Source organism: Hydra vulgaris, chromosome 15 (assembly GCF_038396675.1).
Source record: "Hydra vulgaris chromosome 15, alternate assembly HydraT2T_AEP".
In the NCBI taxonomy this organism is placed as follows: domain Eukaryota; kingdom Metazoa; phylum Cnidaria; class Hydrozoa; order Anthoathecata; family Hydridae; genus Hydra; species Hydra vulgaris.
In genome coordinates this window covers 14,405,738-14,432,500 of record NC_088934.1, presented here as the reverse complement: position 1 = coordinate 14,432,500, position 26,763 = coordinate 14,405,738, and the positions used below count along the sequence as shown (strand labels likewise).

General features: G+C 29.4%; 1 protein-coding gene across 1 annotated transcript in view; it reads right to left on the bottom strand.

Moving 5' to 3' along the window:
- The window catches only part of LOC136072131 (b(0,+)-type amino acid transporter 1-like), a 57,464-nt gene that overhangs the window by 20,632 nt on the left and 10,069 nt on the right, over positions 1–26,763 (bottom strand). Inside the window, exons 3-6 of the mRNA XM_065820608.1 lie at positions 18,418–18,686; positions 18,118–18,221; positions 13,414–13,510; positions 11,779–11,934 (exon numbers count right to left, since the gene is read on the bottom strand). Of these exons, the coding sequence (XP_065676680.1) occupies positions 11,779–11,934; positions 13,414–13,510; positions 18,118–18,221; positions 18,418–18,686 (626 nt within the window). The remainder of the gene's footprint in view (positions 1–11,778; positions 11,935–13,413; positions 13,511–18,117; positions 18,222–18,417; positions 18,687–26,763) is intronic.

Here is a 26,763-nt window from a genome sequence, read left to right as displayed (position 1 = left end):
GTCCTAGAAAAAGGAAATCCTTGTGAGTACAAACATAACAAAATAAAACAAGCATGTTAAATGGGACATTTATACATAAATCAGAAAAGAAATAAAGTTCCACCAAAGTACCCTAAGTTTACTTGCAGGTAAGTTTCAAACATTCAATGTAAAATATATATATTGTTTAGGCAGGCTTGGCCAGAAAGGCATGCGATTTCAAATCTTTATATGACCACACAAAGAATATTTTGTTTTGAGAATTTAACCACGGTTTTTAACAAATGCGCAGAAAAAATTGGTATTTAATTATGTCGAAAATAAATAACTTCGACACGTTTATTTTTAATGATGTTTTTATATCAGCAAGAAGCTTTTAAAAAAAGTAGCTAATGATTTTAATTAAAGTATCATTAAAAGTTTTCAATTATACTATTTAATTATATAAGATTTTTTCATACGTTAATTAAATAAAGTGAAAGTTATACAACAAAAGTTTAAATTTTATAAGCTACGACTTTAAACAACGATGGTCTTCTTTAAAAACTTTATATAAGAATCATTAAAGTTAATTAACTTGAAAAGTAGAAATATTTTATGGAGAAGACAAACTTTTTGAAAGCCGTTTGAATTAAATAACTTTGATCTTTACTTATGTTTTTATATTATTGAAACGCATTTAAATAAAGTTACAAATCACTGCTAATGATTTTTTGAAAAATTGATAATGAATAATAATATATATTTTTTATACTTATTTAAGTATGTATTTTTTATTATAAATATCTTGAAATAAAAAAAAAGTCATATCAACTTTTTGAATAAACGATTTAACTATTTTTTTTTTTGTTCACGTTACTGTGAAGCATTGTTAAGAATCTTATATATATATATATATATATATATATATATATATATATATATATATATATATATATATATATACATATATATATATATATATATATATACATATATATATATATATATATATATATATATATATATATATATATATATATATATATATATATATATATATATATAATTCTAACTCAGTCCCAACAAGGCTGCAAGCAACCACTATTAAGTTGGCAGTTACTAGGAAAAAAAGAATAGATATATGGAGCAAGGTTGGCAAAAGATTTAAAAAGTTGTAGGTTGTATGAGTCAGGAAAACATGAAGATAGAAGAGAGTCCCAAAAAGTTAAAGTGCGAGGAAAAAAACGAGACAAATAAAAGTTTTTAGAGCATGCAGCAACGGATACAGTAAATAAATGAGGTTTAGCTGAAGGAAAAGTTAAACAAGAATGAGTTTTAGTTGATGGAACTTGCGATATTAACTCCTTTGAGCAGCGACCATGATAGTGTTTGTAGAAAAGAGAAAAAGATGCAACTTTATGACAACGGAATAGGGGCTCAAGCTTAGCAGATAGAGTGGGTCCAACTACAATTACAATTCACTTTTGAGCCTTATCAAGAAGAGAAAGAGCATCATTAGAAGAACTAGCCCGAATATGACTACAGAATTCCATACAAGAACGAAAAAAAGATTTGCAGAGACAGAGAATAGAATCAGAAAAGAGAAAATGGTAAGCGCAATAAAGAGAAGCAACCTTAGCAAATGCAAATTAAGCATTTGTTTGTATATATGGTTTCCATGAAAGATCACTAGTTAATGATAATCTAAGAAGACGTAAAGAAGAAGACTCAGTAAGAGAGTTGCCATTCAATAATATAGGAATGTGGACCATATTACAATAATAGTTTGCAGTAAATATGTTGGAGTTTTGTTAGAGTTAAAATAAAAAAGTTACTGTGAGCTCCAATCTGATACAGAAGTGAGATCAGATTCAAGATTGGTAGCCTGCTCTAAGGAATCAAAAAGAAAAGACTTTTTGTCAAAACAGTAGTATAAAGTTGAGTCATCAGCAAAAATACCTATTTTAGATAAAAGGTTGTCAGGAAGAGCATTAATGTAGATAAGAAACAAAACAGGACTAAAGTTAGAACCTTGAGGTACCCCAGAGTGTTAGCCCTAGAGGATTACTTTAATAAAGCGTTTAGAAAGAAACGATTTGATAATCTCAAAGACTTTCCCAGATACAACACATGAAGCAAGCTTATGGAGATGACCAGCATGCCAAACTTTGTCGAAAGCTTTAGATATGTCGAGAGCAATAGCCCTAGCCTCACCCCCTCCATCTAATGCACAATAAAATCTTTCTGTCACAGCAGTTAGCAACAGAACCGAAAGCCGTATCGATTTGTCTAACAGTAAGTTATTCAACTCAAGATGTGAGAAACTTGTTGATCAAAGACCTTGCTAATAACAGAAACAAGACTGATCCGATGATAATTGGAGGGTTCAGAATGATCTCTGCAGTTTTAGAAAATTGGAACAACAGATGCCATTTTCTAGCAAACAGGAAAACAAGACTCAATCAAGCACTTATTAAAAAGTTTAGAGAGAATTGAAGAGAGCTCTGGAGAACAATTTTTTAAGAATGTGACAGGAATTTTGTCTGAACCACAAGCCATAGAAGAGTTTAATTGAGATATGACTTAAGCAATGGAAACTTGAGTACGATTTGAATGACTAACAATAGGTTAACCTGTTTATTTGGAATGTAAAGAAGAGAATGGCCATAAGATTCCAGAATCAAATTAGAAGAAAAGTTCTATGCAAATAGTTCTGCCTTAGGGGTCGTCCATAAAGTACGTACGCTCATAGGGGGGAGGGGGGGGGGGTCTTCAAAAAGCGTACGAAAGCGTATGGGAGGGGGGGGGGGTTCAATTTAAAAGTACGTACTTCGATTTTCTAATTTATCACAATTAACCAGCTAATCAATAGAAAAGTTACATTCTGACTAAAGATTCTAGTTTGCCAACATAAAAAGATGTATGGTATATGAAGTAGAGGGTATAGTTTTCCTCTATGCACACACATGTATGGGCGCCCTCAGAATTTTTTGATGTTCCAGATAGGACACTTTCACACATCGTGCAAACTCATAACTTAAGTTTGTTTATACCTATGCCAAATGAGGAGGCCTTGCAAAATATTGGGATGGCGGAGGCCTGTGATCAAAAAGCCTTAAAACGCTTACCCTCCCGACCCCCAAAATGAGAGGGGTGTAAATTTTGCATGGTTATAACTTTTAGATTTGGAAAAAAATTTGGATGGCCTCCGCCATCCAAATTTTTTGCAAGGCCATCTCATTTGGCATATTAACAAACTTAAGTTTGCACGTTGTGTGAAAGTGTTCTATCATCAAAAATCAAAACATCAAAAAATCCTGAGGGGGCCCATGCACACATGCCCGCCCTTATATACTGGCCCTGAGTAAGACCTGAGGGCCGTGGTTGATGGGACGGAGTCACCCCAAAAAAAACGTGTCAATGGCGTCTCAAAGACCGCTAGGTTTTGCTAAAATAAAAAGCTTCTTAAAATAGCAAAAGGGCACAAAATTTGCTGTTGCTCCCTCCCACTGGGTTTTACCCTTTGTTTTCAATATTACTGATCTCACCTTAGACTCGTTTTTTACTTACTAAAGAGGGGTGCCTAAAAAAAACGTCCACCTTAAAGTATAGTTTATTTACATTTGATTCGTTAAAAAAACAAAAAAAAGTTTTCCTAGATATCACCGAGAATCGAACCTGGATCTCCGTCGACTATTGCCGCCGCATAAACCTTTCGCCCAAATACACACTTACAATAAAGAATTTTAAATTTATGTAAATTATTATTTGCATTTATACTTAAAGACGTTTTTAAAATGCGTAAGCAAAAAGCTTTGGGGTAGTATAAAGTATCTAAGGTACCCTCCGTCTTTTTTTTTTTTAATTAAACTTTTTAATTCAGAAAAAAAAAAAAAGGTGGGTTGGGGGGGTTATTTGAGGGGGAGGGGGGGTATTTGAGAAACGTATGTACTTTTAAGGGGGGGTGGGGACATAAAAGTACGCATGGCAACAGGGGGAGGGGGGGGGGTCAAATTTCAAAATTTTTGGCGTACGTACTTTATGGACGACCCCTTATTCTTGGGAGAGGTAATAAGATCAGTCCCATGAATGAGAGATAAAATGTTAGACCTACCCTTGTTTACAATGCTATTGAAAAACTTCCTTAAAGTCTCTAGAGCCTAACTTCTGAGATAAGATGTGAGATTTAGTGAAGTAGGAACAATGTCTATCTAGGAGCAAGCAATGGTGAATTTTGCTAAAGGTAATATTTTGGGTCACTTTGGGCATGATTTAAGTTTTATGAGAACTTGAATCATTCATAGATAGAGCACAGCCTCTTAAGCAATTAGCTATACAGTTGTCTCAGTCCTGTTAATTAACCCTTAGTTGTAATGTAGAGCGCTTTATTTAATTGAGTTTTACATGTGCTTTGGCTCAAGTTCTTCAACCAATTTAAAAAATTTATCGAAAACTACAAAACACAAAAAAACATTGCCATCACCAAATTCTCTAAATCAATCATAAACTAATATTTGTAGTCTTTAAAGTAACTTTTCTTTTGTTGAGACTTATCTTTTATCGTTCATCAGACCTACTTGCTCTTTGTGAGACTAATTTGAGTTCAGCTGTCTCATCCTGCGATCTTAGTGTTGAAGGTGATCTACCTTTAATTCATAAAGACATCAATAGTCACATGCTTGGCCTGGGCATTTACATTCATATAAATTTAACCATTTGTAGGGAAACTAGGCTTGAATCCACAGACTATTCTTTTATGTGCTTTTATATTGCACTACTTTACTCTATCGCCTTTCTCTTTAGTCTATATCGCTCTCATTCCTCTCAAGACTACATTCTTTTTGAAGTTATTTCTGGACAAATTGACCATTCCCTTTCTCTTTATCCTTCAGCCAATATTGCTGTTGTTGGTGACTTTGATGCTCATCACAATGAATGGCTTGGTTCTAGTGTCAGCGACTCTGCAGGCGTTATGGCCAAACAACTTTGCTTTTCTCAATCTTTAACACAAATAGTCAACTTTCCAACTTGCTTTACAGACTAGTGTTGTCACGTTACTAAAATTTTAGTATTCGATGCCAATACCAATCAAAATACTTGGTACTCAGTACAAAATTCGGTACCTAAATGAAAGAAGAATAGTACTGCCTACAAACCAAATTGTAAGCGTTTGTAGTGCACAACATCATAAATTTGCATTTTTAGCAAAAACTTGAATTTTTTGTATTTTTAGTCTGTTTTTCTAAAAATTTATGAATAAGGTATATAAAAATATTTTCTGATGCTCATTTCAATTTATAGACTCTATAAATTTTTAAAATTCTTTCTGAATTTTTTTCCTTTGTTGAATGTAAATTGCGCTACCTTATTTTTGTTATTTTACAAAAAAAAAGAAATATCGCAAAAAACGATTTTTGGTAAATGACTTACCTCTTATCTATCAGAGACAGCTAGGAATTTCCAAAAAATTCCAAACTTAGGGTTTAAATTAGAGAATGGTGACATCAAAAAAGATATGAAGTAGTTTTTTCATAAAAAAATAACAGTAATGGTGAGATCAAAAAAGATATGAAGGTTATTCTTTTCAAAAAATGTCTTTTTGCAAGTCACTAAAATTTATATCAACCAACTCGTCGGCCGAGGAACGAAGAGACTGTATGTCCATTTTATTGTGATTCCGAGAAAATCATGTTTTAAAATTTAATTTGAAAAGACTTTCTGCCAGAATGTCTGACTAATTTTATTATATTTTTAAAGGTTGTATCATTCTTGAGACTAGATTTAATGGACACATACCGCATTGATTGTTGAATATTTATTGATAATAAACAGAAAAAATACTAAATGTGGACAATCAGTCTCTTGGTTCTTGGCTGACAAGTTGTAAGTCTATCACTAAGAATTGGTTATTAAGCATTTCGACTTTTAAAAACTTTGTTACTGCTCATATAATTCATCATTTATAAACATAAACATTTTACAATGTTCTTATTTTACAATTTTCATCAATAAAATTTAAATAAAAAATTAATAACAACAGGAGCAAGTAGAAGACAGAAATCTTGTCATCGAGCCCCAATAGTAAGCGTAAAGTATATTTTATAAATTTCTCATTACATAAATTTACAAATACTCGTTAAATAAAACAAGTTAATATGTAATTACAACAAGAATAAGATAAATTGCAAAAATTAAATAAATAGATAAAGTAAGAAACATTACAAGATTTTTTAATTTTTTTATTTTTCTTACTTAAAAAAACAAAAATATGTTTATGTCTGTTAAATCAAGTAAATACTGTTTAACTATATTTTAAAAACAATTTATTGAAGTTATACTTTTTTTATTTTCATCAAGAACTGTTTCACAGACAAGGTCTCTATATGAAATTGAGTAATCAGATGTTTCAAAAGTTGACTTAGGTAAATAATGTTATGGATAGAGGACCTTGTTAAGTATTTATGATTAATTTTTAGAAATCTGTTATTAAAGGATTTTGGACTGAAACGATTTGAGTTTTGAAATATCAGCATCTTATTGGAGTATATCAATCCTAAAAAAATTTCTCAAGTCCTAAATAAGGTAAATTATATACAAATTTAACTTATTTAGGCAAATTTATGTGAAATTTACCTAAAAAAGAAAAAAAAAAAATTTTTTTGTAAAACAAGTAACTGTAAGATAAACACACCTTGAACTTTTTTATTAAACCAGGGTGTCTATCTTTTAAATGTTTCATGAAATTAAAAGTGTTTCAAATTTTTGTATTTAAGACTCTCCTACATTGTTTACAAGTTGGCATGTTTTTGTTTACTATATTACCCTTGTCATCAGCAGCAAACAAGAAATGCTTCCATGAATCTTGCTTTAAAACCTTTTTTTCAAAGTGTGATTCTTTAGGTTTCCATTTTTAATTTTGTTTTTTAACTTTTTTAATTAAAAGCTTTAAAACTGCGTTTTCCATTTTTGACAATTTTTGTACTGTGACAACACTATTACAGACAATCCGAACCATTTACTTTCTCTATTCGACATATGTCTTGTTTCTGATCCTAGTCAGTGCTCAGTATCTCTAGTTATCATATACTATCAATGGTTTCTAGTAATATTAAACAGATATCTATTTAATATTGTTAGAAACCATTGTAAAAAGGTTTTGTCTAAGCCAAAAGCCTACTATTCTCAGGTCATAAAGTCTTATATTTCATTCAAAAATTAGGCTCCAGTGATTTTTAAAGAATCTTTAACAGTGTCATAATGAGGGCAAATCCCTTATTTCACCTCTCTTGCATGGTTCCGATTTTGTTACCTCACTTAAAGACAAAGCTGAATTGTTTGCCAAGAACTTTTCATCAATACTATCTCTTGATTTCACTAGTTGCGTTTGCCTGATATAGCTGACAAACAGGTTGATCCATTCCTTGACATTCGTATTACTCCAGCTTCTGTATATCAAGTGATTTTCTGCTTAGACTCTTTTACAGCTTGTGGTCCGGACAACATACCTGTTATAGTCTTACAGAAGTGTTCTCTGGAGCTGTCATCTATACTTTCAAAACTATTTAACAAGTGCTTATCAGAGTCTTGTTTTCCAGCATGCTGGAAAGCGGCATCTTTTATCCTCATTTTTCAAAATATGGAGAACTATCTGACTTGTCTAACTACTGTCTCATTAGTCTTCTTACTATCATAAGCAAGGTTTTTGAATCTTTAATTAACAAACACTTAATTTCTCATCTTGAATCTAATAACTTACTTTCTAATATTCAATATGGATTTTGATTTTCTTGTTCTGCTGCTGACATATTAGCGGTAATAACTGATAGGTTTCATCATGCATTAGAGAGATGTGAGGAGGTTAAGGGTATTGCTCTCAACATTTCTAAAGTTAATAATTAAGTTTCGCAAGCTGGATTTCTCCATAAGTTCTTTTCTTACGGTGTATCAGGTAACATCATTAAGATTATTGAATCCTTCCTTACCAATCGTAGTATAAAAGTTGTCCTCAATGAACAATATTCTTCTTCATTTCCTGTAACTTTAGGGGTTCCTCAAGGATCTATTCTTGGCCTTATAATTTTTTTAATTTATGTTAACAATCTCCCAGAAATTCTCACATTTATGTTGGCATTGTTCACTGATGATACTACTGTTCATTCTTGTCTTGATAAGAAACCAACACTCTCTGATTACTTTGAGGAGACATTGGAGCTTGAAAAGGATCTCACTTCTGTTACAGCATGGAGCTCTCAGTGCACAATGGTTTTAAATAATCAAAAAGTGGCATTAATTCTAGATTTGCGAAAATCTGATATGAAAAGTTCTGATTATGCAAGTTTGTTATATTTTCATGTTCTGAAAAAAAAATTTTTTCAGACCACTTGGCGCTTCCCCACAGATGCTCAAAGTTGTCATTTTTTAAAGAACAATTATTTAGTTGAAAAGCAATAGTTTTGAACTTTTATTTGAATTTCTTTAACCACACCAGTGAACTTCCATATATTATATATCAATCGGTAGAATATTTAACAGACTTTCAGAGTTTAATGTAAAATATTTTATAAAATTACATTTCATGCTGTAAAAATGCTGAAAAAGATAACATTTTGGTCTAGGATATAATAGCATACTTGAATGTGACTTTTATTTAACTCTGTATGTTTCTGTAAAAATCTGAATACCTATGGATAAACATTGACCCTTCTTCATTTAATCTAATATAGGTTTTGATGCACCCGGACCCGCCCAAGAACAACTATTTTCAATTTTAAAATGATTCTACTTAAATTATTTTTTTGTTTTTTTACATAAAACATGACAGTCATTTTCAATCAAATTGCATAATATTATCATAAAAAGATATACTTTAGGTAACTTTAAGACTTACCATTTTTATAACGTCAAAATACTTCCTTTAAATTAAATAACCTCAAAATCTTCCTCAAGTTGAAAGAATTTACAAAAAATCTTTTTGTTTATTTAAAATTGTGTAAATAAATAATAAAGTACAAATCGTCTTAAATGAAGTTAAAGAATAAAGATTTTATTTCTTTTGTGACTGGTGATGTTATTAAAATGTCGGAATGTTTAAAATTTTTGGAGAAGAATGTTATGAAAATTGAAGGTGCTCAAGAAAAACAAATAAAAAATTATTGACATCACAAACCACGTACAAACAAAAAATGAAGGATGTTCAATACTTCAAGTATAAATTTCATAGAAAGTCAATTTCCTGGTTAGAACATGAATTTAATTTTAAATTTAAAGAACTTATCTGGAAACTTTCCAATGTATTAGAAATGCCAGAATTAAAGAAAGGACAGCATACGTTGCCTTTTAAAGACAAAACGAAAACAGGCTAAAAGAGCAGCACTTTCTAATCTGTCTAAAAAAGTTGAATATGATGTAAAGTATATACTCAAAACAGCAAGATACACAGCCAAACAAAAAGGTAATAAGAACTTGAAAAAATTATCATGTGCATTCTACAAGATCAACAATTGGCATATGATAAAAACATTGACAAAGGAATAAGAAAAATGCCTCCAGAAGAGGGACTTGCTTTTCTATTAAATTATGGCTTTACTAAATCTCAATACATGGTGATAAAATTGGAAAGTAAAGAAAGAGGTGCAGATATTTATCCGCGTTACAGTAATACTCTGGAATCTAAAAATAAATGTAGACCAAATGATAAGCAAATCTCTGACAAGGAGACAAATGCGCCATTACAAAATCTATTAATACATACTGTTCAAAGAATAATATAATCACAAGAGGCACAAATTATATATAAAATTACTAATATAGAAAAGTACTTAAATCAGTTGATTTTTGTTATAAATTGGGGATTTGATGGAGCCAGTAACTTTTCTCAATTCAATCAAAAATTCAATGAGTTATATTAAAGTTTATCAGACGATTCACTTTTTTTGTTACAATTGTACCCTTAAGACTTCAAACATATGACTGGGATGTGTTTTGGGCAAACCCAATTCCTACCAAATAGAAAAGTTCTTAATATCAAAAGCTCTTTATTTTTTAAAATAAAGTTTTAGCAGAAATCATTGAAACACTGTCTCATCAATTGTGTTCGCTTTGTAAAACAGCACCTACTGAAATGAGTCACACTGAAAATTACACAAACAAATTATTCAAGACTGAGAAAGCAATTTTAGTCTTTGAGATAAGTCCACTTCATTGCTGGATCTGTTTCATGTAATATCTCCTTCTTTTGTCGTATAAATTGGATATTAAGCTATAGCAGGCAAATAGAAAAATAAATAAAGGTTATGTAAAAATTTGAAAAAGTCTTATAGTTGTTATTGGATGGGTCCGGGCGGCATTAAAACCTATATTGGATTAAAAGAAGAAAGGTCAAAGTTTATCCATATGTATTCAGGTTTTTACAGAAACATACAGAATTTAATAAAAGTCAAAACTCTGAAAGCCTGTTTAATATTCTTCCAATTAATATATAATATATCAAAGTTCACTGTTGTAGTTTAAGAAATAAAATAAAAGTTAGAAATTATTGCTTTTCAACTAAATAATTGTTCTTTAAAAAATGACAACTTTGAGCATCTGCAAGGAAGCGCCAAGTAGTCTAACAAGAAAAATTCTTTCAGAACATGAAAATATGACTAATTTGCAACAATGTTGCATAATCAGAACTTTTCATATTGGATTTTTGCAAATCTGGAATTAATACCAATTTTTGATTATTTAAAACCACTGTGCAGTGGTTTTAAATAATCAAAAACTCAATTTTTTCAGCTAATTGTTATCCCAATAATATAGATCTTCCTATATTTATAAATGGTAATGTACTTGATGAGTGATCTATTCTTCATCTTCTAAGATTAACTCTTACTTCCAATCTTCCTTGGAAACTATATATCAAATCCGTTGCAAAATTAGCATCTGCTAAGGTTGCATCTCTTAATCATGCTCGTCAACTTCTTACTCCGGATTCTATTCTTTATCTCTGTAAATATCAAATCCATCCTTGTATTGAATACTGTTGCCATATTTGAAGCAGATCTTGGAATGATGTCCTTTCTCTTTTAAACAAGGTGCAAAAACACATTGTAAGCATAGTTAGGCCTGGACATGCAACTAATCTTTGGAATTAAGTTCTTTGGAATTCACTCTTGTTTTCCTCATATATATAACTTGCAATCTTTTAAATCGTTGGTTAATCGTTATCTTGCTTTATAAGTTGAGTTTAAGAGCTGTAGCCTCATTAGGAGATAACAGGAAGAGTTGCATAGCTACTATCGAGGAGGCACAAGTAAAAACCTATGAGAAAAGTTAAGATGATCCACCATTTATTATTCTAGGCAGAAAACAATGTAACACAGGTTTACATCTACGCCAGCCTAATAGATGAAAAAGAAGTTCAAATCTGGTTAGCAGGATTATTCTGCTTACTCCTTAAGTCTTTACTTGTGAGGCCTCCTTTAAGACAGTAGCTGGATGCAGTTAACATCAGCCCGAGATGAGTATTTTTATCAAGACACGATTAAGAGTGACTTGGTTATGTAGTTGTTTAATTCAGAATCCCCACTCCAATAAAAAATGAACAAGCCTCATTAGCATTAAAAAATAATGCATAATGATGCATATGTACACATCCTTTTTCCTATCGATGGTTTTTCCATAAAGAAAAAGTTTTGAAAAGAATAATATAATAGTTTAACAAAATTTTAATAATTATCATTAAATTAATGTTATCATCAATATCAAAATTACATAATAATGTAAAAATGAAAAAAAATAACCAATTGACCTATTTTAAAAAACAACTTGACCTACCTTAAAAGGTCTTTTTGCATTTGGTTTTTTATATCTCAACCACAAAAGAGCAACTATGGCTAAAGAATAGAATATCCAGGCAACAAAGTTGAAGTAGTTCATAAGAGTTGTGAAATTTGTAGATTCTGGAATCATTGATATCCAAGCCAACACACACTTAGTAAATAGAAAAATATTTACAATACACTAAAAAGCATAAAACTAAAAAATATGTTATGATCAACTAAAATGAAAAAATTATAAGTAGACAATCAAATCATTTTTGAAACAAATTAATTTTCAGTGATTCTATTCTCTATCTCTATATTTTTTATCCTATCTTGTCATCTTGAAATCTCCTTTTTGCTGTTTTGAGCTAACTATTTTATTTAGAATTTTACTATGTTTGATCTTATTTTTTTCTTTTCTTTGTTAAAATCAATTGTTTAAATAAACTAAGCTGTTTTTATCTTTTAAACTGCACCAGTTAACTTTTCTCTTTTTTTCTCTTCTGCGCAGAGCTTTTTTAGCATATCTTTGTTAATTTGATGTCTTAAAAAACTCTCCTTAAGAAAATTATCATTTTCTTATATTAAATTAATAATTAAAATTAAAAATTTATTTGTTATTTTTTAATAATTTTTATATTACAATTTTTAAAAAAGTATTAAATTCTTAAAGAAATGTAGTTTTTTTTGCTTAAATTGCTAGTCTGAAAAATATTTTCTGCCAATAAAATATTAACTTGTCACTTCATTTTTAAAGGGATCCAATATAGGTTAAAACCTATATTTGGATTATCTCATCAAGGTTTAAAGTATACATCCAGATTTCAAATAAAACATAATTAGTTTTTTTTTCATGAAAAAAATTTGGAAAAAGACAATTTTATTTTTTACTTAGGCAGTTGTTATGGACAATTTTATCGTAAAATATTGTAAAGTAGATTATAAAAATTTTTAGAAAGTTTCCTTTGAAAAACACTTTTTTTGGTATTTTCTTGAGTTATTTCATTATAACTTTAAGTAGCAACTTAAACAATATGCTTTCAAAATTTTCTAAAATTGTTTTATCCTGTTTGCTAAGCATATTGATGTTCATTGCTGTAGCAAGCTTTGTTTAAGGCTCAACATATTTTGCAGCCCCATTTCTAAAGCGGATGGGACTTTTGTCAATATCTATTAAATTGGCCTACAAGTTACTGAAAAGTGTAAAATCATATATAAAAAGATTTGATTGAATATTTACAGTACTTCACAACTTTTTCTTGATTTAAAGATGTTTAATGAAAAGCAAAAAGTAAAGAAAATTTTTTTGCTAAATTTAAACTATTTGAAAATATAGCTAGCAATAAAAATAAAGAACTTATGATCGCAAGGTCATAAATTCCGCCGTGATGTTTAAATAAGTACTTTTAAATAAGAGTCTCAATCGCCACAACCTTGTTAGAGCACTTTTGACTATATAAATCAATAAATCAAAAAATGAGGGGTAGTTGAGAGGGGAGGGGGAATGAATCTGTAAAAAGTACTGTTTCTTAAAAATAATAAAAAAAGATCCTTCAAACTAAAACAAATTATTTTTGAAAATTTACGAAATTTTGAGTAAAATTTCCCAGAAATTTTCAACCCTAATGAACGCTTAACAAAAACTTACTGTTAATACAAGAGCTGGTATAGGTGTTTGTTGTTCACAATGAACCATAGCTATTACTTTGGGTAAATGTTTTTTTCTAGCAGCAACAAGTAATAATCTAATAATTAAAAATAATAAATAAAAAATTACTTTTTTATATTTTAAAAATGTTAAAACTAAAAAATATAAATTAATAAAACTCTCTCACAGGTAATTAAAAGGGTATGAGAAAAAAAATCATTTTTTACATTTTCATGCTGGATAATAGGTTTACAGGTTTCTTGAAGGATAATAAAAAATAAATTTATATAAAAATAAGCACACAAAAATAAAAATAAATTACAAAATAACTAACTAACTTGAATAATTTATAAATAAACCAAAACAAATAAATTTAAATATATATAAATTTCATGCATTTACTACGCACCATGTGTATTTTAAAAACCAAAGCCTTATGTAAGATAATTTATAAGATTAGGCCAACATGCAATTTAACATGTATCATAGCAGGTGACTTGTCTATTAGTTATAAATTGATCAATTACTATTAGTTTTAGAGATTCTTCCCATGATCTATTTGTAGATATGTGCTATTCGAATGTCTTAATTCAGCATGTATCTGATGATACACGTCATACCAACCTTTTAGATCTAATACTAACCAACAACTATATAAATGAGTTTAATGTATTCACAATCAACTGTGACCACCATATGATTCTTATCGATAGTAATTTTTAAGATCTTTTTTAAGAACTTTAAGATCATTGAATCCTTCCTTTCCAATCGTAGCATAAAAGTTTTCCTCGATGGACAAAACTCTTCTTCTTATTCTGTAACTTCAGGGGTTCCTCAAGGTTCTATCCTTGGCCCTATACTCTTTTTAATTTACATTAACGATCTTCCAGATATTCTCTCACCTAAGGTGGCATTGTTTGCTGATGACACTACCATTTATTCTTGTCATGATAAAAAACCAACACCCTCTGATTGCTTGGAGGGGGCATTTGAGCTTAAAAAGGATCTTACTTCTGCTAAAGCATGGGGCTCACAGTGGCTGGTGAACTTTAATTCAGATAAAACTTAATTTTTTTCAGCCAATCGTTATTGCAATAATTTAGATCTTCCTATATTTATGAACGGTGATGTACTCAATGAGTCACCTACTCTTCATCTTCTAGGATTAACTCTTACTTCCAATCTTTCTTGAAAACCATATATCAAATCAGTTGCAAAATTAGCATCTGCTAAGGTTGCATCTCTTTATCGAGCTTGTCACTTTCTTACTTCGGATTCTATTCTCTATCTCTATAAATCTGAAATCCGGCCTTGTATGGAATATTGTTGTCATATCTGTGGCGGATCCTCTAATGATGCCCTTTCTCTTTTAGACAAGGTGCAAAAACGCATTGTAAACATAGTTGGACCTGCTCTTACAGCCAACCTCCAACCATCGTTGTTATGTTGCTTCTCTTTCTCTTTTCTACAAATACTATAATGGGCACTGCTCTAAAGAGCTAGCGTCTCTTGTGCCATCTACTATAATTCATTCTCGTGTTACTCGTCATTCAATTAAGTGTCATCCTTTTTCTATGACTGTTCCTAAGTGCTCCAAAAACGCTTATTCGTCTAGTTTTTTTTCCTCGAACATCAGCTCTTTGGAATTCGCTTCCTTCATCTTGCTTTCCTGACTCATATAATTTGCAATCCTTTAAGTCGTCTGTCAATCATTATCTTGCTCTACAATCTTCATCTTTTCTCTTTCAGTAACTTCCAACTTTAATTAGTGATTGCTTGCAGCCTTGTTGGAAGCGAAGATGTTTAAAAAAAAAAAAAATTTAGATAATTCTAAATTCAGTAAGAGACCAACCAGTTATAATTTTCACAAAGCTGAATACAACGCACACAGCCTTACTTAATGTAAACTAGTATATGCTAGCCAAACAAAATCAAGATGTTGAATTATTCTGGTAAACTATGCGTAATTATTTAAATTCATCTATTTCATTACATGCACTACATTCTGGTACTTTGCAATAGAAAAAAACAGTATCCAACCTCTAGCCATTCAAAAAGCAGCCTTGAAAATTACAAAAGTATTAGCTTCCAAAGGTTAAAAAAAATTATTAAGGCATCTATCCATGTCAAACATGATTCTTGTTTATATGGTGCAGAAATAAATAAATTTTGTATTCTCAGAGAGAAAGTTGATAAAACTAATATTGCCGAGTTTCATACCTTTGTAAAAGCAAAATCCAAATTCTGTAGTTCTGTTGCATCGCTACTCCAACCTGATGGTTCTCTTAGTACTAATGATAGCGAAAAATCACATATTCGGAATAACTTTTTTGTCTTGTTTTTGATACAGATAATGGTATTGCACCTCCATTAGATTTGCAGACACACTTAAATCCTTTAAATAATGCAATGTTTTTGTAGAATTCTGTTGTATCAACTCTCCAAAAGCTTCCATTAAAGTCTTCCAAATCAGATGATGGATATCCAGCAATATTTTTGAAATCAATTATAAATGCTATTGCTATTCCTCTTTTCATTCTGTTTGAATTATTTGAAACCACAGCCTTTAATTCTGCAACTCACTCTAAGTTACTGTTCAAACTGCATTTCTATGGCATTAATTACAAATTTCTAAACTGGAATAAAAACAGATCGTTTTTCAAATGTGTTTGCATCGGTAATGAAAATTCAAACAACATTCTTGCAAAGAGTGGAATATCTCAAGAGACTGTCTCAAGTCCTATCTAATTTTAAGTTTTTATAAATTATGTAACCTTATGCATTGATGGTGATTGTAGCACCAAGCTGTTTGTGGAAACCTACAAGCTGTATCAATACATTAAAAAATTTCAGAATGGTCAAACATTTGGCAACTTGATACAATAACCAAAAAATGTTTTTATCTACACTATGACAACAGTCCTTTACCATTACATTTATACTCAATGAACAATGCTACAGCTATTGAATCAGTTAAATATATTCAAGATATCGGTATAATTGTGTCTTTAGATATAAAGTTTTCTAATCGCTGTTTTTTTATTTCATGCAAGGCACATTCTGGTAATTATTACTTATAAAAATTTTTATCAGTAACAACTCCCAACTGTTGATAAGTGCCTGCAAAGTTAATATTTGACCAATATTAGAATCTTGTATCTCAGTGTCGAATCCCTACCTTTTAAAATATATACATCCAATAGAAAAGGAAATATTTTATTAAGATTGTCTGTAAAAGATGTTGTATTCCTTATAAAGATTATTCTTTAAGACTCAGCACTCTCAGCCTTGGTCCGGAAGCGGGTTTGATTGCACTCCTGATTTAGTTGTGTCAATTAGACCACAGCTTTTAAGAAGTTTTGAGAACATTCAAATTTATGTATGTTTTCATGTATAACCAAAAAATTAGGTTTCAACATGCTAAAAAAATTAACTTTGTAACATTAATTTTTTGTAATCAAACATTTTTATATTAGAAAATGCTTTTAAACAAAAATTTTAATTGGTTGTTTACAAAAAGAAATTTTCAAAAAAAAAAATTTTATTATATAAAGTTTTACTAAAATTATATAAAGTTTTACTAAAATATTATATTATATATTATAAAATTATATAAAGTTTTACTATTATATAAAGTTTTACTAAAAAGTATATAAAGTTTAGTAAATTATTTAATTTTTCGTTAATTTTTTATAATTTAACTGTAAATCTTTTAAAACAAATTGTATAACAATTGCTTTTTTAATGAAACTAAAAAAATATATCATAAATTATTTTTACCTTTTCAGTTTAATCATAAAAGTTTGCTTTCAAATAATTTGATGCAATAAAAACTTTTAGTTAGCAAAATATATAATAAACTATAAATTACTTAAAATGTAACATGCCTTTTGAATAATAATTTATAATATATTATAGTATAATAAACCGATGGACTTCAGTAAAATATAAAGTTACTAAATATATACTTAGTATGCAGTTTAAATAATGATCATTATAGACCGCTGATTCAGGGGTCTAGCACATTGTGCAATTTTTTTAAACATTTAAAAGACACCACTAAAAAATTGTTTAATATTTCTGTAGTAAAATAACAAACTAATTATTTCTTCTGTTCTTTTTACTTGAGAAGAATTGTTTCAAATATTTTAAACTTATTTGCAAACTATGCAAAGCAAGAAATGGTTATAAAAAAATATTTATTTTTTTATTTATCATATAATTCAACTAGCATTAGTTTTATTATAATTTTGTTAAAATAAAGCATAAATACATAAATAAATAATTATATTATAGTCTTTGATAAATTGAAGAATGTTTACTTCCTTATTAAAAGATCATTATTAGTAAGTTGTTACTTTATATAAAAGAGCCTCACTTTATTTTAATTTTGCAAACTATCCGGTCAAAAACCGAATACCTGATTGTAAAGACAAGAAAAAATGCATTAAAACAAATTTCATATAAATTTTTTTATTTTTTTTTTCATTTTAACAAATGATAGGATATTTTAGGGTCACCTACTGTTTTAATATAATCAAAAAAACCATATAGTATTTAATTTTTCATAATAAATTTTCATAATAAAAACACAAATAGCAGAAGGTATAATACACACAGTAAAACACTCATAATACAACACTTATAATGCAAATCTATAGAGTTATACATCTTGATATTTTAAATTAAAACAATTGAGCAAACCTTCCACCAGAAAAAGCTGAGCCATTAGCAGAACCAAATGATGAAAAGGCAATGAATAAAGGGATCAAAAATGCAAAGTGGCCATATATTCTATCTGCTAAAGTCTAAAAGATAGAACAAGACTAAATTTACATTAATTAATTCACCCACCAAGTCAGACTAACACTAATAGTAACTAAATATAATAATAAATATAACTACAAAAAAACTAAAATATTAATAATAACATTACTTTTTATGTTACAATTAAAAATTTATTAACAAAACATTTTTTATTTAAAAAAAAATTAAAAAAATTACCACAGCAACAGCATTTGACGTTGCAATCTCTGTTGATGTGAGAACAGTGAGATAGGAGATGTTTATCAAGACATAACACACAGCAACTAATGGAATTCCAATAAGGATAGCTAGTGGAAGATCATGATTAGGATTTCTTAACTCTTCTGTCACAAGGTTAAGATTATTCCAGCCATCATATGCCCACAAACCTCCATAAAATGCATATCCTAGTTTTGACAAACTTACATTTGATTTCTTGAAAGGATTTTTAAACTCGTTGTTGTACCCTTAAAAAAAAAAAAAGATTTTTTTTCAAATTTTTTTGTCTAGAATAAATATAATAATGAATAAAAATAAAATATAATGTAAATATTAATCAGATTTAACAATAACAACCACAAAATTTAAAACAAAATTTAAAAGATTTTTTGTTTGTGCAATGCATCATATGTAATCAGCGCAACGAGACATTTTACACTAACGATAACTAGAAAAATTAATCGTAGCATTTTCTTAACCTTTGTAAAACATATACTTTTACAAAATTCCTTGTAATCATTGTCAGGCAGCAAGTTATTGTAAAAAAGTTAAACATTTACTTAGTTGCAAAAGTTTCATTTATTCTACAAATAACTTTTTATTTTATGTATATATATATATATATATATATATATATATATATATATATACATATATATATATATACGTAAGTGTATATATATGAATAAAGAAAATATCTTTATATTATCATGTATAATATTGTATACTTAAAAGAGTGCTCAATAGATAAACTAGAGCTATATAGTATATATGTTACTGTTACCCGCAGTACCACAAATTAGCTAAATCCTAATGTTTATAATATAATTTAATATTGCAACTCTGAGTTTCATGTGCTATCACAATCATCAGGCAAGTAGTAAAAGTTTAATTTTGCTAAGTTTTCATGTTGCACATATAAATTTATTTTTTTGTAAGACTTTCTCCGTTGAGTGAGTTTAAGTTGGTTTGTCAGCAATTGCAAAATTGATTGGCATTTTCATGAGAATTAAATTATATACTTTTATTATGAGAAGAAATAATACACTTGATGTTTGAAAGGCAGCTATAACTAACCTTTAAGTTGTTCTGGTTAATAAAATTATGATATTTAGGGCCTTTAGGAAAATATTTATCAAATGTATTTGAAAATGATTTTGCTACATTTGTTCTGACATTGAGTGAATAAGGTGGATTAAACCAGATAAATTTTCTTATTTGAGGTTTTGTATTATAATTTTGATATTTGGAATGAAATCGATCTTATTTTTGAATCTACAAGGGTTAAGAGCGTTATTATAAAATGGTGCGGCTCTATCAAAAGTTTTTATGCTTAAAGGTATATTACTGATGTGATTAGAGATCATTATTGATATCAATTTAATGATGCTTGGTGGATGATTGGAATTTTTTTTAATGGAATTTTCGACTGTACTTTTTTGTTGTTGTTGTTGGTAGCAAAATTAAACTTTTACTACTTGCCTGATGATTGTGATAACACATGAAACTCAGAGTTACAATATTAAATTATATTATAAACATTAGCATTTAGCTAATTCCTAGTACTGCGGGGAACGGTAACATATATACTATATATATATATATATGAATATATATATATATATATATATATATATATATATATATAAATATATATATATATATAAATATATATATATATATATATATATATATATATATATATATATATATATATATATATATATATATATATATATATATATATATATATTGTAGGATATATCCAAGAAGAAAAAGGGTATTATTTCATTGAGCTAACTGAGAACACTTTCAAAGGCGGGTAGTATAAATATAAAAACTTTATTGTTTAAAAAAGTAAGACCAACTCCACTGAGCTTTTGAAACTGGGGCAAAAAAATATACTACAGTTGTCTTATCACTAAGTATGGAAGCTTAAAAATAGCAAACATAGCATACATAACGGGTGATGAGGAAGTTATTGGACAAAATAAAAATGTCAATAACTTATTTATAAATAAAAAAACAAACTACTATTATATTTTTGTTAAATAAAGCTTTTATCTTTTAATAAAAATATATTATTTTTTATATGAAAAAACACCACCATCTGCAATTGATCTCAATTTTGCTCTGACGCCTTTCATATGCGACTGTAAAAAGTTTAAATCAATTTCTTGTAGTTTTAGTTTAATGCGATCAATCAAGACTTGCTCTGTTGAAGCTTGCCAATCTCCCTCGTAAACCTTCTGTGCCAAATATCCCCAAAAATTTTCAATTGGTCGTGCTTGAGGCACATTTGGGGGATTGGATTCTTTATCAAAGTAATAGACATATTGGTCCATTCAATTTAGAGAATCTTTAGAATAATGAGAACTTGCTAAATCTGGCTAAAATAAATAGTTAAAGTCTCCATGATACTTGTGAATAAATGGAAGAAGTCGTTTTTCTAAACATTCATTAATATAGATTGATGAATTGATCGCTACAGCCTTGGAAGTGCGAAACAATGGCTCGGACATACCACGGTCAGATATGGCTATCCACATTAATAATTTTTTTGGAAATTTCTCTTTTCCTATAAAACGAACACTTTCTAGGCATGTTTTTTTGTTTTGTTTGTGTAGTATCCAGAATTTCCAGACATGTTGTCCCCTGCAAAACAAAAGTATTTTTCGTCATCGATGACTAGAAGCGATTTTGTGTTATAGAGTTGGTTAACTAGTTTCCTGCTTCTTTTCTTTGCCTTTATTCGTTGTTCTATAGTGTATTTTGGAGTCTTTTCACGTTTTCTGTATTTAATATTCATTTTTTTCAACTGACGACCAATTGTCGATTGATTTACACCAAATTTAATACCAATTTTTCTCTGACTGACCTCTTTTCGATTGTTGAAAAGTCTCGTTAATTCGGCTTTTTTTTCTCTAGTCCAGGATGTTGGACAACCAGGGTGGTTTCTATCAGAAAACGATTGAATAGTTTCAAGTCTTTTTAGGTTATCATATATTGTACTTCGAGCAAATCCTTCCTTTTCAAAATGATTTACAATTTTTTTTTTTATATTAGGTTTATTTAGAAAAAACATTTTTAGTCGCTTTCGAAAAGATTCTCGTTCAGCTGCATATAACCTCATTTTAAATAATTGTGTTTCAAATAATAAAGTTTATATTTTATAGAACGTTTATGCCTACGCATAAAACCACAAAAACTAATTATTATGCTCAAATAATGAAATTAGGATTTGTCCGATAACTTCCGCATCACCTGTTATAGGACACAACTTTGCCTTTACCTAAGAATAATTTATTGATACTAGAACAACTTGATATATCTTAAAAGTAAATTGTTTTTAATATATCATAGGCATTTGTAACTATTTAAACTTAACAAGTTGCCACTTTTAGTCTTCTGAAACTTTAAAATCAGAGTTTTAGGCCAGAGTTGAAGAGCAACTTATGTAAGAACCAGGCAATAGTGAACTTTTTTAAAATAGCTATTTTTTCAGTAGGTTGATGCTATTTATACTAGAAGTTAAAGTCTAAAAAAATATTTCAAAAATATTTATTGGTTATTTAGATATTGGACTTCAAAGTCTGACAGTTATTTCAGGAATTTTGATTAAATGGCGTTGAAAACATTTTAAACTTGGAAATAAAACATAGTAGGCACTTTCCAAAAGTTATTTCACTAGAATTATGTTTATTGGCAAGTTTAGAACTGAAAATGATCAAATAGGTAAGGCAAACAATTGAGCCTGTCTAAATATCATGCTTAATAAGGCATTAGTCTCAAAATCTAACTAGAAAACAGAGTTCTAGTCAATTAGCGCAGTTTTTGTGACCTCATAATGGCTAAAGCCTGATTTTACCAAGAAAGTTTATTTTCAAAAATGGGTATAAATCTTCTATTTACCATATTTATTTAAAAAAATACCTGTAGGGTATTGCAATAGTAAGTATATTTGACATAGATGATTTCTTTACTGATAAAGAGCCGTTTTCTGTAAGAATCAGACAGAGCTCATTTCCACTTTCAAAATTCTGGTTCTTTTTAAAAGTTATTGCTATTTATACTAGAAGGTTAATTCAAAAATATTTTTACCGCGCATAGTTACTTTACTTCATTATTATTAATTAGCTAGTTGAGACCAAAATGAAGATAAAATCGATATGGCAGGTAGATGGTTTATATAAAATATCATGCTTCGAAAGTACACAAACTGATTTTTCGCTGTTTTTTATCTATATTATTATTGCTTTTATAACTTTTGAAAGTTTATAACTTTTTTTTTAACAATAAATCTTAATTTAGTAAAAATATAAAAATACCATGATATTTTTAACCCTTTACTTCCGGATTGATACTAATGGGAAAGTAAAGGATTAGGGCTGTTTAGAAAACAAGTCACAATGTTTTGGGGGAAGAGTGGCTAGTGCATGAATTCTGTGTAGGGTTGCCAGATGCGCGGTCGCCCAATGGAGGACCCACGTATGGGGCCGACGACACCCCAACCGGTGTCGTCGGCCCCATACGTTCCAGTACACAAAGATGCTGGGTAACTTGTAGGTATTATAAACTATTACTTAATAATTATAATATCGAAAAAATATCGAAATTGTTGCAACAACAATAAGCATCCTAACAAGATTTTAGGTAAGGCGGTCGTGGCGCTTGCCTTAGAAGCAGGAGGTCCAGACTCGAAAAAAACTCTGGACATATATTCGCGTCACGGTAAGGAAGGAGGCATGAACTTCCTAGTTAAATGCATTTCCGCGGTGCTCTGTGACAAGACCGTTAGGTTTTCTTGGGGCACCTAAATAACAAAATAAAAATAACATGCTTTTTTGCAGACTGCGCATCTATTAAATCAAGTTGTTACAAACTGAGGTAAATTTCTCCAAATTACAATTGCAACTAATACTTTTCAATTAAAAAAAAATGCAACGATAAGGTTTACAGTGTTTTAATATATTATATTATTTAGAATAAGATGTTTGTCAAGTAACATATTTCTCGGAAGAGCCAACTTTGCGCAAAAGATTTTTGTTAGCAATCATATATTTACAAAACTGTTCATAGGTACGGTTCTTTGAATTATACTTTTTGAGAAAGATGCCCTTTACAGTGTCAACTAAATTCTGTTCCTTTCCTTTGCCTATTGAGCAATAATCAACAAGATTATTCTTTCAACATTTCCGTTGTGTCCTGGAATACAGAAGAATACTTCGCAAATTTTAAGCATCATTGAGAAGCAACTCGCATTTGGGCAAGCTTTAAAAAATAAAACCCACTCTTCGTGCAAGAGTATTTCAAAAAACTGCTCATTTTTGCTTTGCACCAATGATTTTAGATTACAGTATTGGTCAAACAGTCATCCAAAATAATACCTTTTTCTTTAAGGTATAAAATGCACACCCCAAAAGATCATCAAACGTGCTGTCTTTTACTTTATTTAAAAATTTAAAAACATCCAATCAAAACACTTAAATGTATCAAAAGTTTCCAACCATTTTTCTAAATAAAGAATACATGCTTTGTACACTAACTTAACTTCTGCCTCAAAGCAATTATAATCTTCTTCTTGGTCACTTTCTTTAAACTTTTTTAATATATGTGACTTTAAGCGATAAGAATGTTTCATTTAACTGGCTTTTTAAAACTACCAAAGTATAGTGAAAAGGCTCATAACTTCTAAAACTGACGTTTGTTCCCTTTCAACTGCTGCAATATTCACTTGAAAGACAGACATCAAGGAATGCAAAAAACTAAAGATACGCTTCTGAAAATTTATTCTCAAAAAATGCTTTTATCGTAACAGGTGGTTGATCTCAGGTGGTTAACCTCAACAATCTTTCAATAGCAGGAAACAAACTTAACCACCTAGTTTTAGAGTGATAGAGTAGTTGATGATAACTAATGTCAACATAGTCGCATAAATCTTTTAAAGATTCTGTTCTAACAGTGTTTATAAAAAAATAATTGAATATTTTCAAGACAACAGTTTCAGCATCAATCTTTATTAAATCTGTACCATGCTGAGTGCAGTTGTGCAAAACGTGGGCAAAACATCCAACACCTACCAACGGTTTTTTAATGCTTCTTTCAAGTACGAAAAAACATTTTTGCATACTTTTCTATTAATGCCTCCAAAATTTACATTAGCATTGTCTCTATCAAAAGCAACACACTTAGACGACAATTCGTAATTTCGGAGTGTTTTAAAAATATATTGAGATATAGTTTCAGAAGTTTCATTTGGTGTATTATCTAACGTGAGAATTTTAGATTGGATACCACCTGGCTTCCAGTCAAAGTATTGAATAACGATCGGAAATATTTTCTGTGAAATCGAAACATGATATGCTATCTAATGATTTCATCAGTTGATAAACAGTGTGGGGGCCAATTACCTGGTTTATGATTGCCTCAGTTCTTGTTTTAGAACATGCGATATTTTTTCAATTTTCGAGTCTTCAAATAGCGTGTGCATTAAACCAGCAGTGCAAACCATTGAGTTGTAAGACTGATTTTGATGTGACAAACTGTATGAAATGTTAAAGTTTCTTCAGCTGAGTGGGCTTTTTGCAATATCTTTGAGTTTTTATGTTAAAAATAGGACGTCAGCTTATTCGATGACGCTGACACTTTAATTAGGTTTTTGTGTTTTTCGCTGCTAACAAGGCGCTTTAAGTCAGTTGCTCTTTTGTTAGCGACGTACAAGTAACTATCACAAACTGTACACTTTGCCTTATTCTCGTTGCGCCCTTCAGCAAAGCATGAATACTTTGTTTTCATAGTACTTGAGAATTTGCATTTTCTCTTAGTAGAAACTGAAATCATTTTTATAAAAAAAGTCGCAATTTAATATAAGTGCTGTTGTTGCTGTAAAAGCGTAAACAAAGATTGTGCTAAAGTGAGTTAAAAACGTTTTAATTAAAATAGAAAAGATCTATACGTTTTTGAATGGAATGAAATTTTTTTGAATGGAATGAAACAGTTTTAAATAAAATGAAATTATGTTTTAACTTTCATTGCTTCGATTTTTGTTTGTCAAACTGTTTGACTTATGAATGAATGGACTTTTGGACAAAATGAACGTTGTAATACCGTTTGGAAAAGCGAATAGCGCAGAGTTAAAAGTAGAAGTTGACATTTTAATTAAAGAATTATAAATTAAAAAGTCAAGCTCTACTTTAAAAAAAAACTTTTAAAAGTTTTAGGTCAAAAGGTTTTACAAGTTTTACAGTTTTAAGAATAGCTAAGTTTAAATGAAAAGTAAAGAAAAAAATTAATTAAATAAATTAAAATATTAAAAACTTAAAATATTAAAAAAGCCGGACATCTTAAATGATTTCAGCTTCGCCTGCCGGACAGAGGACAAAGGATAAAAACGGAAGATATGTCCTCCTTTTGCCGGACGTCTGGCAACCGTAATATTGTGACACTTTATGATAATTTAGTCTTTCTTTAGTCTAATTTAACTTTGAAATCCAAAAATCTAGAGCAATTATCTTTGATTTCATTTTGCACTAATCATTGAGATCTAGTGCACCAATCATTCTTTTTGAAAAAATTTTGAATAAAGCTTCCATGGCAAATAATAACATATTAAAAAATAACATTTTTAAATGAGGTCACTATTAAGAATTTATTAAGCACCAATCATTATTAAGAATTTACTTATTTTCCTAATTTTACAGAAAGTTGCTCTTAATTAGCTGAGTAAAAATTTCTTCATTTAAGTTTTTATTTAGCTATATTACATCAAAACATCTGTTTATGGTTCTATGAAAAATTCTTTTTAACATAATATACAATACTTCTGGGGTTTATATATATATCCTTGTTATTTAAGAAAAATAAACGCTTTAAAAAAAGGAAATAAAAATATAACTTTTAAGAATACATTCACGTAACCAACGTTATCTTCATTTAATATAATCTTTTTTAATTACCGTTCTCTTCATTAAGAAGAATAACTGTCATTTATAAGCGATTCCGCTTCCATATCAACAACTTCACCTTCTGTTTTGTGAAGATCATACGTAGAAATTGACAACCTAAACAGCTGCTTGTGAAATTTTAAAATATCTGCATAGCTCCTCGTCGTAGTCAAAGAGAGTATGACCAAGATCGTTTTTGTGGTCTTCTGCTAACAATATTTGGGAATTTTATTGCTAACGTGATGATGGAAGGTTTATTTCTCAGAAGAGCTTGCTTTGGGTCCAAAAGGGGCATTTCTGCCAGAACACTGTTTTGTTTTAATGGAAACCTGCGTTTTATTGGAACATAAAGTTCAATTAGGAATGAAATTACGCCATTGTG